The sequence below is a fragment of the Pezoporus occidentalis genome, unplaced genomic scaffold (assembly GCF_034315485.1).
Source record: "Pezoporus occidentalis ecotype Australia unplaced genomic scaffold, CSIRO_AGI_Poc_V1 ctg344, whole genome shotgun sequence".
Lineage (NCBI taxonomy): Eukaryota > Metazoa > Chordata > Aves > Psittaciformes > Psittacidae > Pezoporus > Pezoporus occidentalis.
Genome location: NW_026915419.1, coordinates 15,738 through 28,647, shown reverse-complemented (window position 1 = coordinate 28,647; position 12,910 = coordinate 15,738). Strand labels below are relative to the sequence as shown.

General features: G+C 66.1%; 2 protein-coding genes across 5 annotated transcripts; both read right to left on the bottom strand.

Moving 5' to 3' along the window:
* Positions 1-565: 565 nt before the first annotated feature.
* On the bottom strand, positions 566-3,733 carry LOC134169436 (retinol dehydrogenase 8-like). Its single transcript, XM_062629938.1, has 6 exons — positions 3,604-3,733; positions 3,357-3,518; positions 2,251-2,430; positions 2,064-2,157; positions 1,794-1,977; positions 566-805 (listed from the first exon to the last, which is right to left on the bottom strand). Exons 1-6 carry the CDS (start codon positions 3,698-3,700, stop codon positions 566-568), a joined length of 957 nt encoding a protein of 318 aa, XP_062485922.1. The 5' UTR covers positions 3,701-3,733.
* A 959-nt stretch (positions 3,734-4,692) lies between these two features.
* Positions 4,693-12,098, bottom strand: GRB7 (growth factor receptor bound protein 7). Of its 4 annotated transcripts, XM_062629934.1 has the most exons (15): positions 11,960-12,098; positions 9,312-9,453; positions 9,067-9,211; positions 8,463-8,619; positions 7,750-7,871; positions 7,580-7,657; positions 7,334-7,489; positions 7,150-7,260; positions 6,921-7,019; positions 5,884-5,964; positions 5,683-5,799; positions 5,532-5,592; positions 5,343-5,430; positions 4,970-5,063; positions 4,693-4,883 (listed from the first exon to the last, which is right to left on the bottom strand). In XM_062629934.1, the coding sequence occupies exons 2-15, from the start codon at positions 9,443-9,445 to the stop codon at positions 4,737-4,739; spliced, it is 1,590 nt and encodes a 529-aa protein (XP_062485918.1). In that variant the 5' UTR covers positions 9,446-9,453; positions 11,960-12,098; the 3' UTR covers positions 4,693-4,736. The 4 variants fall into 4 exon arrangements, with proteins under 4 accessions (XP_062485918.1, XP_062485920.1, XP_062485919.1 ...); XM_062629936.1 differs by lacking the exon at positions 11,960-12,098 and having other exon boundaries at positions 5,532-5,589; positions 9,312-9,498; XM_062629935.1 differs by lacking the exon at positions 11,960-12,098 and having other exon boundaries at positions 7,580-7,654; positions 9,312-9,497.
* Positions 12,099-12,910: the final 812 nt, after the last annotated feature.

Below are 12,910 nucleotides of genomic sequence, written 5' to 3'. Positions count from 1 at the left end.
CCCTGTTCCCTTTCCATCTCCTTCACATTCCCATCCTACCCCTAACCCCAGCTTCTTCCCATCCCATCCCTGTACCCACCCCAACCCATCCTCATCCCCTTTCCATCCTGTCTGCACACATCCCATCCTGATCTCCAGGTCCATCCTGCATCCCTTGGCACCCCCCATGCACCCTCCATGCACCTTGAGCACGCCACACACCCTCTGCACCCTGCACCCATTTCCCTGCAGCCCCAGGGCTGTAGGGCTCCGTGCTGATGGGGGGGTGACACCGGAGCCCCCCAGCAGGGGCATTGCCAGTCCCACAGCAGTGCCCATGGGGACAGAGGGTGCAGCCATCGGGGGACGATGACCAACCCAAGGGCCTCGGGGTGCCATGTACCCATGGATGTGGGGCGCTGGGTGCCCTTCCCAGCACCATCACAGCCGCTGCTCTCTGCTGCTCACCGGCGCGGCTTAAAAACACCACTCCCGGCTTTAATGCGGCACGATTTGGGGCTGGGAGCAGCAAGTGAAACCCCACACGGGTCCCGGCCCCCCCACCTCCGAGCTGCCCCCTATGGGGCTATCTGAGGCCCAGGAGCCGGGCTCCCTCCTTCACCTTGCGGATGTTCCAGCGGAGCAGGCGGATGGCGCGGAGGCCGAGCCTCAGCACCGCGTCGTGCTTGAACACCAGCTGGTAGAAGGCGCCGGTGACGAGGGTGCCGCCGGGGTCGGCGTGTTTCAGTGCCGCCATCGCCGTGAACGCCGCGTTGGTTCGGTGCCGGAAGGGCGGCCGCTGCGCCGCGATCACCCGCAGCGTGTGCTGCGCGTGGGGACGCGGCTGTGCCCATCGCCACACGCCGCCAGCCCCAGCCCTTTGCCGTCCCATCAGCCCCCCACCTCAACCCCCATTGCATCCCCTTCTCACTCCCATCCTATCCCCATCTCCAGCTTCTTCCCCTCCCATCCCTATGTCCATCGCATCTCATCCCACCCCATCCCCGTTCTCATCCCGTTCTCATCCTCATCCCCTTTCCATCCTACCTGCACTGCATTCCAATTCCTCTGATCCCATTCTGATCCCATTCTATCGCCATTCCAATTTCCTTTCCCCTTCCCATTCCCACCCGCATCCCTTCTCCATCCTATCTGCACCACATCCCCATCCCCAATCCCACTCTGATCCCATCCTATCCCCACCCCTATTTCCATTCCCCTTCCCATTCCCATCCCATTCCCATACCCATCCCTTCTCCATCCTGTCTGCACTACATTCCCATCCCCAAACCCATTCTGATCCCATCCTATCCCCTTCCCTATTTCCATTCCCATCCCATTCCTATCCCCATCCCTTCTCCATCCTGTCTGCGCCACATCCCCATCCCCAATCCCATTCCAATCCCATCCCCATTCCTATTTCCATTCCCATTCCCATTCCCATTCCCACCTCCTTCCAATTCCCATCCTATCCTCATCCCCACCCACTTCCAGTCCTATCCCCATCCCATTCCCATCCCCATCCCCAATCCCATTCTGATCCCATCCTATCCCCATCCCTATTTCCATTCCCACCTCCTTCCCATTCCCATCCTATCCCCATCCTCAACCACTTCCAGTCCTATCCCCATCCCCATCCCATCCCCATCTCACCCCAGCCCCATTCCCAGCCAGGCTCAGCCCTATGAGGATGGAGCTCAGGAGGAAGGAGCTCTCATGGTGGGACCCCAGCCCTGCTGCTCCTCATTAGGACTAATTGAGGCCCCTCTAAACAGCCCAGCGCGGGCGGGGGACAGCCCCTGCTCCTTGGTCACCTCCGCGATGTCCTCAGGGGTCTGCCCCAGGCTGGCGAAGACGTCCCTGGAGTTCCTCAGGTAGAGCTGGGTGAAGATCTCGGCCGTCTCGGGGTCGGTCTGCGAGTAGTCGGCGCGTTCGGCTTCTTGGTACAGCTTCGTCTCGAACTCCGTCGTCACCGGGCCCGGCTCCACGAGGCTGATCCTGCCCAGGGACGGGGCACTGGGGACCCCGGTACCCCCAAACCCTCCCCTGCCCCTTGGGAGGGCTGCCGGGCCCCTTGCACTCACGCCACGTCGAAGCGCCGCGCCTGCACCACGAGGCTCTCGCAGAACCCCTCCACGGCGAACTTGGACGCTGCGTAGATGTCATTGAAGACGATGCCTGGATGGGGTGGAGGGTCCTGGTCAGGGCATGGAGGGGGATGTGGGTTATTCCCATTGGGGTGCCCCATTGCCCCCCTCCCCATCGGTTTACCCTGCAGGCCCATGATGCTGCTGATGACCACGATGTGCCCCCCGCGGCGCCGCTTCATGTCGGGCAGCACCTCCTTGACCAGGCGGACGAGGCCGAAGAAGTTGGTGTCCATGAGGCTCTGCATGGCCGCCAGGCTCTGGCACTCCAGCGGTCCCACCATGCCCACCCCGGCGTTGCTGACTGGGGGCACAGGACATCACTGGGGCATCTATGGCCCCACTATGGCCCAAACGGTGCCCAGTATGGGGTGCCCTGCGTTTGGAGGGTCCCTGGCACCTAGCGCAGAAGGTCCCCAGTGCACTGAGGGTCCCTGGTGCAAGATGCCCCTGGCATTGGGGGTACCTGGTGTGGAGCATCCCCACCACTGCATGAGACATGCTTGGCATGGACAGACCCAGGGCACTGGGGGGGTCCCAGAATGGGGGTCCCTGGTGCAGGGTGTCCCCAGAATGGGGGTCCCTGGTGCAGGACGTCCCCAGAATGGGGGTCCCTGGTGCAGAATGTCCCCAGAATGGGGGTCCCTGATGCAGGACGTCCCCATAATGGGGGTCCCTGATGCAGGATGTCCCCAGAATGGGGGTCCCCGGTGCAGGACGTCCCCAGAATGGGGGTCCCTGATGCAGGATGTCCCCAGAATGGGGGTCCCTGATGCAGGACATCCCCATAATGGGGGTCCCTGATGCAGGATGTCCTCAGAATGGGGGTCCCTGATGCAGGACGTCCCCATAATGGGGGTCCCTGATGCAGGATGTCCCCAGAATGGGGGTCCCCGATGCAGGACATCCCCAGAATGGGGGTCCCCGGTGCAGGACGTCCCCAGAATGGGGGTCCCTGATGCAGGATGTCCCCAGAATGGGGGTCCCTGATGCAGGATGTCCCCAGAATGGAGGTCCCTAATGCAGGACGTCCCCATAATGGGGGGTCCCTGATGCAGGATGTCCCCATAATGGGGGGTCCCTGTTGCATGGGGTCAGGGTTTTGCTGGTGCAGGATGTCCATGGGGACTCCCTGACACAGAGGGTCCCCAGCATGGGGCTCGCATGGCACTGACAGTGCCTAGGGCATGGGGCTCCGGTGCGGCGGTGGCAGGGGTGTCCGGGGCTCACCCAGGACGTCGATGTGCCTCCCGGGGATGCTGTCGATGCAGGCGCGGATGGAGCCTTCATCACACACATCCAACTGCTTGATGTGCAGAGTGGTACCCAGCGCCGGCCCCGCGGCGGCCACCAGCGCCGCTCTCCTGCCCGTGTCCCGCATGGTGGCAATGACTGCGGCAGAGGCGGCTCAGCCCCACGCAGGATCTCCCCCCACTTTTGGCAATGGGGGGGGGGGTCCCCCTTGCACCCCGCTCACCTCGGAAGCGGCGCTGCTTGTCCCGCGCCAGCCGCGCCGCCAGCGCCAGCCCGATGCCGGAGGAGCAGCCGGTGATCAGCACCGTCTTGGGAGCCATTGGAACCGGGGGGGGTCACAGCCCTGCTCCAGGCCCCCCAACCTTTAATAGCGGCTTCTCCAGCCCCCCCCCCCCCCCCATCCATCCATCCAGATCCAGGCTCTTAATCCTCTCCCGTTAATCCCCATCCCGGGATTTGCCGGTGGCCGCGTGGCCGAGCCGCACGTGGTGCACAGAGGGGTCTTTGTGTAGGACCCGGGGCACTGTGAGGACACGGGGACCCCCCCCCAGCACCCCCGTTTTGAGACGGGAGCTCTGCAAAAATAACCTTTATTCTCAGTGGTATAAAACACGTCACAGTTGAACTGGCCTTGTGGGGACGGGGGACGGGGGGGACACCGGGTGCTGGGTGCCCCCCGCACCCCCTTCCCCTGGGACCCCCAAACCCGCCTGGCCTGGGAGTGAGAGGAGCTCCAGGCCCCCCCCCCCCCCCCCAACACGGGGACCCTCGGGGCTGGCGCTGTGGGGACGGGGGGTGGACAAAGTGCTTGAGTTGGGGGGGACCCGGTGGCGGTGGCACCCCAGGACCCCACGGGCAAAGCCGGCACTGGGGATGGTCAGTGGTGCAGGAGCCATCGTGTTCCCTGCACCGAGCTGGGCCCATCCTGCTCCGGCACACCCGAGCCATGGCTGCAGTGCCGGGCTGTGCCATGGCGGTGCTGTGCTGGTGCTGTGCCGGTGCCAGGCTGTGCCATGGTGGTGCTGTGCCGTGGCGGTGCTATGCCACTGCGGTGCTGTGCTGGTGCTGTGCCGGTGCCGGGCTGTGCCACGGCGGTGCTGTGCTGGTGCTGTGCCGGTGCCGGGCTGTGCCATGGCGGTGCTGTGCTGGTGCTGTGCCACGGCGGTGCTGTGCCGTGGCGGTGCTGTGCCATGGCGGTGCTGTGCTGGTGCTGTGCCACGGTGGTGCTGTGCCATGGCGGTGCTGTGCTGGTGCTGTGCTGGTGCTGTGCCATGGTGGTGCTGTGCCATGGTGGTGCTGTGCCATGGCGGTGCTGTGCCATGGCGGTGCTGTGCTGGCGCCGTGCCGGTGCCGGGCTCAGAGGGCCACGCAGGTGCAGTAGTGCCTCAGCTTGCAGGGCAGGATGCCGCGGTTGATCTGGTGGAACTCCACGAGCTGGATGAGGTCGGCGAAGCGCGTCTGCCCATCGTCCATGGTGAAGTAAAGCCGCCCCTCCTCTTCGCTCTGCCATGGAGGGGGGTGCAGGGTCAGGACCCCCCCATACACACACACACACTGCGGGCCCCCCCCGGCCCTGCTGCGGCACTCACCGGCAGGATGAGATAGTGCTTGACCCGCTGCAGGTGGCACAGGGACAGCACGAAGCCCTTGGGGTTGCGCTGGCTCTCCCGCACCAGGAACACGCTGCGAGCACCGGGGGGGGGTCACTGGGCCCCCCCCCCAAACCCATGGGTCCTCTCCCCCCCCATTCCCCCCTCCCCAAGGGTTCCCCCCCCAAATCCCATTTCCCAAGCCCCCCACGGGCTGCAGATCCCATGTAAACCCTGGGAGGGGGGGGTGCCCTGGGATCCCACAGCTCCCCACATCCCTGCAGTGCCCACGGGTTCGAGTCCCCATGCATGGAATCATGTGTGTCCCCCCCACAATGATCCCCAGGGCCCCCCTCACCCCATGGCCCCATACCCATCCACCAAGCCCTGCCGGCCGATGAGCTGCTGCGTGTCCTCCCGGGAGATGCGCCCATGGAACCAGGGCTGGGTGCGATGGATCGCTGCGGGGACACGGGTGTCAGGCTCGGGGCTGACCCCAAGAAGGGACACCCCCCCCACACACACACACATCCACCCCATGGCACCACATGGTGCTGCTCACCGGCGCTGAGCGGGGAGCTGTGGCACGCTGCCGGCAGGCTGTACCGGTGCGTCGTCTTCTTCTGGCCATGCAAAGCAAGGAGCAAGGTGTTAGGATGGGGTTTGGGGGGGGTGTGTGTGTACGACCCCTCATCCTGCACCCCAAAACTCACCCTCCAGGCCTGCGCCTCCTCCAGGGCCACGCTCAGCACCTCGCTGGGGTTCTCGATCACCCGGCCCGTGCACCCCGAGAAGTCCATGGCCACGAGCGCGTTGTCCGAGACGCTCCGCTGCGAGGGACCGGGGGGTGATGGAGGGGTCCCCCATGGGATGGGGGCTGCAGGGTGAGGGGGGGGGGGGTCACTGGCACTCACCAGGGGCGTGGGGCCGATCCAGTGGGGCTGGCTCAGCCGCGCCTGGGCTTGCTGGTAGTTGCGGTAGAGCTGCATGCCATACTGGGGGGCAGCCCCGTGAGGGGGAATGCCCCACAGTGCAAGGGGGGGGGACACAGAGACCTCCACATCCACCCCGTGTGGGGATGGGGACACCCATCCTGCATCTCTTGTACCACAGTGATGGGGACATCCCCCACCATCCCATTGGTATCCCCCCAGCATCCCTCCAGCATCCCCCTAGCATCCCATTGGTATCCCCCCCAGCATCCCTCCAGCGTCCCACTGGTATCTCACCAGCATCCCACCAGCATCCCCCCACCATCCCATTGGTATCCCCCAGCATCCCACCAGAATCCCCCCAGCATCCCATTGGTATCCCCCAGCATCCCACCAGAATCCCCCCACCATCCCATTGGTATCCCCCAGCATCCCACCAGAATCCCCCCACCATCCCATTGTTATCCCCTCAGCATCCCACCAGCATCACCCCAGCATCCCATTGGTATCCCCTCAGCATCCCTCCAGCATTTCCCCATCACCCCTCCAGCATCTCCCCAGCATCCCATTGGTATCCCTGCCAGCATCCCTCCAGCGTCCCACCGGTATCTCCCCAGCATCCCACCAGCATCCCCCCAGCATCCCATTGGTATATCCCCAGCATCCCTCAAGCAGCCCATTGGTATATCCCCAGTATCCCACCAGCATCTCCCCAGCATCCCATTGGTATATCCCCAGCATCCCCCCAGCATCCCTCCAGCATCCCTCCAGCATCCCCTCAGCATCCCACTGGTATCTCCCCAGCATCCCTCCAGCATCCCACTGGTATCTCCCCAGCATCCCTCCAGCATCCCACTGGTATCTCCCCAGCATCCCTCCAGCATCCCACTGGTATCTCCCCAGCATCCCTCCAGCATCCCACTGGTATCTCCCCAGCACCCACCAGCATCCCCCCAGCATCCCATTGCTATCCCCCCCCAGCATGGGACCAGTAACACCTCGTTGTGCCCGGGGCTCACCTTGAAGAGGCGGAAAGCCGCCATCCAGCAGCTCCGGCTCTGCTCATCCTCACTGCAGAGCAGCTTCAGGCCCTTCACCCCACTCCGCACCTTGTAGGGCTGTGGGGAGAGGCTGAAGCCGTCATGGAGCAGCCCCGGATGGGTCTTGGTGGGGAGCAGAGACCCCCCCCCTTGGCAAGGAAGGGGACAGAGAAGGCCCAGGCCCCCCAGGCAGGAGCCACATCCCCACCTTGATGCAGAAGCCAAACTCAGTGGGTGTCCCGTAGTGCTTCTTGCCCTGCGTCACGTAGTAGATGTTGGACTCGGAGAGGTCAGCGAAGTACTGGAGGTGCCGGGGGTCCTGGGATGGGGACAGGGGTCAGGGCTGGCCCCGCTGCACCCCCTCCCCATGGTGCTCCCTGCCTCATCCTCACCTTGGAGGTGCCTTTGGTGGAGTAATAGAGCCCCGAGCGGCGCAGCGAGAAGTAGAACCGCTTCCAGACCTTGCGGCCCGGCTCCCGCAGCTGCAGGAAGCCCTGGACCTCGGGGCAGCTCCCGGAGTTGAGGAAGTTCTGGGGGGGAGAAGAGGGCTGAGGGGCACGGTGGGGGCCCCATGGCACGGCGGGGTTCCATACACCCAACGCTGGGACGCAGCCCATCCGGGCACGCTGGCTCCGTACCTGGATGAGCTCGGAGTGTGCCATGCTCTTGTTCGCCTCCAGGCAGCTGGACACCATCACCTCGGGAAACAGGGACTGCTGGGGGGGGGGGGGAGAGGGGGTCAGGGTTGAGCTATGAGGGGCTGGGGGTGCTCCTGGGGTGCTGGGGTCCCCTGGGTGCAGGCGCCTACCGCGGGGCTCTTGAAGAGCTCGTACTTGGCGAAGTTCTTGCGGAAGACGAAGCGGGCGTCAGCGCCGGGGGGCCAAGAGCTCTGCACCTCCAGCACCAACTCGTGGTCCTCCAGGCACCGCTCTGCGGGGGGGACAGGGCTCAGTGGGGCGGCAGGGGGGGGATCCCAGCACCACAGAGTGCCATGGAATCATGGAGCTGCAGCCTGGTTTGGCTTGAAGGGAGCTTAGAGTGGATCCAGTCCCAACCCCTGCCACAGGCAGGGACCCCTTCCATAGAGCAGCTTGCTCCAAGCCCCTGTGTCCAACCTGGCCTTGAACACTGCCAGGGATGGGGCAGCCACAGCTTCTCTGGGCACCCTGTGCCAGCACCTCAGCACCCTCACAGGGAAGAGCTTCTGCCTCAGAGCTCATCTCAGTCTCCCCTCGGGCAGGTTAAAGCCATTCCCCCTTGTCCCGTCCCTACATCCCTTGTCCCAAGCCCCTCTCCAGCTTTCCTGCAGCCCCTTCAGGCACTGGAGCTGCTCTCAGGTCTCCCCTTCAGGAGCCTTCTCTTCTCCAGGCTGCCCCAGCCCAGCTTTCTCAGCCTGGCTCCAGAGCAGAGCTGCTCCAGCCCTCGCAGCATCCCCTTGCCCTCCTCTGGCCTCATCCATCAGCCCCACATCCTCACCCCGAGGACCCCAGCGCCGCGCTCAGCACCACCCCAGCCGCTCACCCAGGCCCAGGTGCTGGTGCAGCTCAACCAGAGCCCAGCTGTGGTCCTGCAGCGCCCGCGTCCTCCGCACCAGCGTCTCGCAGAGCTGCCGCGCTGTGGTCCCCGCTGCCGCCTCCAGCGAGCGGCAGGCGCCGTCCTCCCCGAACACCTTCACCACCTGCACGGTCACGGCATCAGGACCCTGACCGGGGTCAGGAGCATCCCCATTCCCATTCCCATCCCCACCCAACCCCATCCCCATCCCCATCCCCATCCCATCCCATCCCCATCCCCATCCCATCCCCGTCCCCATCCCCATCCCATCCCCGTCCCCCTCCCCATCCCATCCCCGTTCCCTCCCCATCCCATCCCATCCCATCCCCATCCCATCCCCACCCCATCCCCATCCCCATCCCCATCCCATCCCATCCCCATCCCCATCCCATCCCCATCCCCATCCCCATCCCCATCCCCATCCCCATCCCATCCCCATCCCCATCCCATCCCATCCCCATCCCCATCCCCATCCCCATCCCCATCCCCATCCCCATCCCATCCCATTCCCATCCCCATCCCCATCCCATTCCCATCCCATCCCCTGCCCTCTCTGTGCCACACAACTCACGTGCAAGGCTCCTTCGCGGGGGGGGCCCTGCCCCAGGGCCGGGCTGCTGAGGATGGGGGAGTTGGAGGGGCTGCAGAGCTCGGGGAAGGGGTTGGGAATGCTGGGGAGCGACGAGGCCCGCGGCTCCTCTTCCAGAGGCTGCCGGCTGCGGGCAGAGAGGGGCTGAGCGCTGAGCACCCCGCGTCTCAACGCGCTGACCCCCCCCCCCAGCATCCACAAGGGACCCCCCCCACCGCCCCACCTACCTGCTGCCATGGATGAAGAGGGGCTGGGAGCGCTTGAGCTCGGGGGGTCCCTCGCCCCCATCCCGCTCTTCCTGCTCCGCGCTGCCCGGCCCGGGGGGCTCCCGGAGGCTGCTCTGCTGAGCCCCCCCATCCATGGCATTATCTGGAGGGGACGGAGGGACCGGTCTAGCACCACACCACGCTCTGGCTCCTCGTCCCCCATGGGACAACACCCAGGACCCCCCCCCCGCACCCCGGGGGGTGTTTTGCCGGCGCCCAGACGCGCCGTGACTCAGCCTGCGGTGCCCTGAGCCAGCTGGGGCCGAGCCCCGAGGGGCTGCCCGGGGCTGGGGTGTCCCCGTCCTTCCAGCCCCATCCCAAGGCAGGAACCGGGCTGCGGGGGGGGGGGACGGGACGGGACAGGAGCGAGAGCACAGCCCCACCATCACCCCCCGGGCACCGCTTGGTGACAGCGGAGCCACCAACCCAGGGTGATGGAGACCGGACCCACGGGGCCGAAACGAGACGGGAGCAGCAGCGCGGGACTGCAGCGGGGGAGCAGGAAGCGGAGAGCGGCGGGGACCGAGCCCAGGCACGGCCCCGGGTCCGGCCAAACCGGTTCTGGGGCCGCTCCCCTCCGCACCTCCCAGCGCTGGCATCCGGGCCGGGCTCCGCCGTGGGAACGGCCCCGAGCTCCGCCGCCGGCCCCGGCTCCCCTCGCCCCCGGTCCCGGCCCGCCCGGTGCCGGTGCCCACGCGGGGTTCGGAGGGGAGGGCCGGGGGGAGCACGGACCCCGGTTGCGATGTCCCCGCCATGGGGAGCCCCACGGCACCGCTCGGCGCGGCCGTCGGCACGTGGCACACGTAATGCACGCACGGAGCCCGCCAGCACCACCCAGCACCGAGCTGTGGGGCACGGGGACCACAGCCACCGAACCTAAGGGATGGGGACCAGGGCCACCGAACCTAAGGGATGGGGTCCAGGGCCATGAAACCAAAGGGATGGGGACCAGGGCCATGAAACCAAAGGGATGGGGTCCTAGGGCCACCGAACCTAAGGGATGGGGTCCCAGGGCCACCAAACCTAAGGGATGGGGACCAGGGCCACTGAATCAAAGGGATGGGGTCCCAGGGCCACCGAAACTAAGGGATGGGGACCAGGGCCACCGAACCTAAGGGATGGGGTCCTAGGGCCACTGAACATAAGGGATGGGGTCCCAGGGCCACCGAAACTAAGGGATGGGGACCAGGGCCACCGAACCTAAGGGATGGGGTCCTAGGGCCACTGAACCAAAGGGATGGGGTCCCAGGGCCACTGAACCAAAGGGATGGGGTCCAGGGCCACTGAACCAAAGGAATGGGGACCAGGGCCACCGAACCTAAGGGATGGGGTCCCAGGGCCACTGAACCAAAGGAATGGGGACCAGGGCCACCGAACCTAAGGGATGGGGTCCAGGGCCACTGAACCTAAGGCATGGGGTCCAGGGCCACCAAACCTAACGGATGGGGTCCCAGGGCCACTGAACCTAAGGGATGGGGTCCCAGGGCCACCAGCTGTGGGAACACCAACACCAGGTCCCATCAGTCCCAGGCTGACTCACAGGACCAGGTTAAACATTCACCCATCCCCATCCCCTGCCTGTCCCCGTGCCCGTCTCCTGCTCCCTGGCCTGCTCAGGGTCCAAGTCCAGGACCAGGCAGGACCAACGCCATCATCATCCTCATCCCTGTCCCCACCACGTCCCCATCCCTGCCCTGGCTGTGCTGGAGGGGCCGGGATGGGGTGTCCCTGCCTGGCCAGGCCCTACGGCGAGCACAGGGCCATAGGGGACAGATGGGGTCATGTGGGGTGATGCTGCCTGAGGTGGGATGTGGTGGAAGACCCACACAGGGGACACTGGGGCGGCTGATGGGGACGTGACAGACAGGGGAGCCCACAGGGTGCTGGGTCAATGGCACAGCCCTGCCACCAACCCGCCAGCCCATCACCGTGGCCTCAGGTCACCCCGATGGCAGCCTTTGTCCCTGTGGCGGTGACACAGGGCTCTGAGGGGATGGTGACGATGATGGGGGACCATAGGCTGTCCACAGGGTCTGGCACAAACAGCGGGGGGGGGGACCAGGGGCTGTGGGTCAAGGGGACCAGGGCCACCAGGGTTATGGAGCAGGGGAACCAGGGGCCACCGGGTTTAGGGGACAGGGTCCCAGGGCCACCAAGTCTAAGGGATGGGCTCCCAGGACCAGCAGAACTGTGGGGCAGGGGGACTGGAGGACGTTCAGGCTAAGAGATGGGGTCCCAGGGCCACCAGGGCTATAGGGCAAGCTCCCAGAGCCACCAGGATTAGGACACAGGGGCCCAGGGCCACCAGGGCTATAGGGCAGGGGGCCTGGGGCCAGCAGGGCTCTGGGGTGAGGAGCCAGGACCCCGAGCTGTGCTCAGAGGTGCCGGTGGTTGCCGAGGCTGTGGGGCAGCAGCAATGGGGCCGTGCCGGGGCGGGCAGAGGAGGAGGAAGAGCCGGGAGGAAGGTGGGAGGGAAGAAGTTGAGGGGCAGCGGGGGGCCGGGGGTCGTGCGGATGGGATGGGGCCGATATCCGGGGCTGTCCCCACAGCCCCACGGCTCCGGGGGGAAGGGGGGGGGGGGGGGGTGCCCATCCCGGCCCCGTTCCTACCTGCAGGCTCCCGCCGTGTCCCGGCACCCTCCCGCCCCGCCGGACCGGGGATTCCTGTTCTCCACGGCTTTATCTACCTGCGCCAGCTCCCGCCCCTGCCTGACATCATGCACCAGCACCCAGGCGGGCCCCCCCCAGCCCCTCCCGGCCTTGGCATGGGGCCTTGTGCCAGCCCCCATGGGGGCGAACCCCCCCCCCCCAAGGCTCCATCCCACCGCCCCATGGTGGTGATGGGGAGTTTCCCACAATGCACTGCGGTGACCCCCTGGAAGTGGCCTAACTGGGTGGGATACGCACACACACAGAGAGGACCCTGGCTGGTTTTGGGGGATGTGGGTCTGGCTCACCCCAACCTGTCCCCCTCTGGGGGTCACTGGATGCTCAGGTTGTGGGGTTTGGGTCTGAGAGCCCATGGGAACCCCCCATGTGTTCCTATGGGAGGTTGGTGTCTCCATGGGGAGCTTGGGGTCCCCATGGGGCCAAAGACCCCTCACGGGTGTCCCCATGGATGGTTCAGGGGGGTCCCTGTGGGGGATGCTGAGGACCCCATGTGGGTCCTATGGGTCTGTGGGTCTGTCCCTGCAGGCTGTGGGGCGACCGAGGCGCTATGGGACTCCCACGGGGATGTTGGGGGGGGGTCAGCGGGGGTCCTATGGGTCTGTGGGTCTGTCCCTGCAGGCTGTGGGGTGACCGAGGCGCTATGGGACTCCCATGGGGATGTTGGGGGGGGGTCAGCGGGGGTCCTATGGGTCTGTGGGTGATGCCCATGGCACCACAGAGCTCCTGCGGGGGTCTGGGAGGGGATCCCTGGGGTCTAAGAGCGGCTCATGGGGTCGATGCGGGTCCCATAGGGGTCGATGCGGTTCCCATAGGGGTCGATGCGGGTCCCATAGGGGTCGATGTGGGTCCCATAGGAGCCGATGCGGGTCCCATAGGGGTCGATGCGGGTCC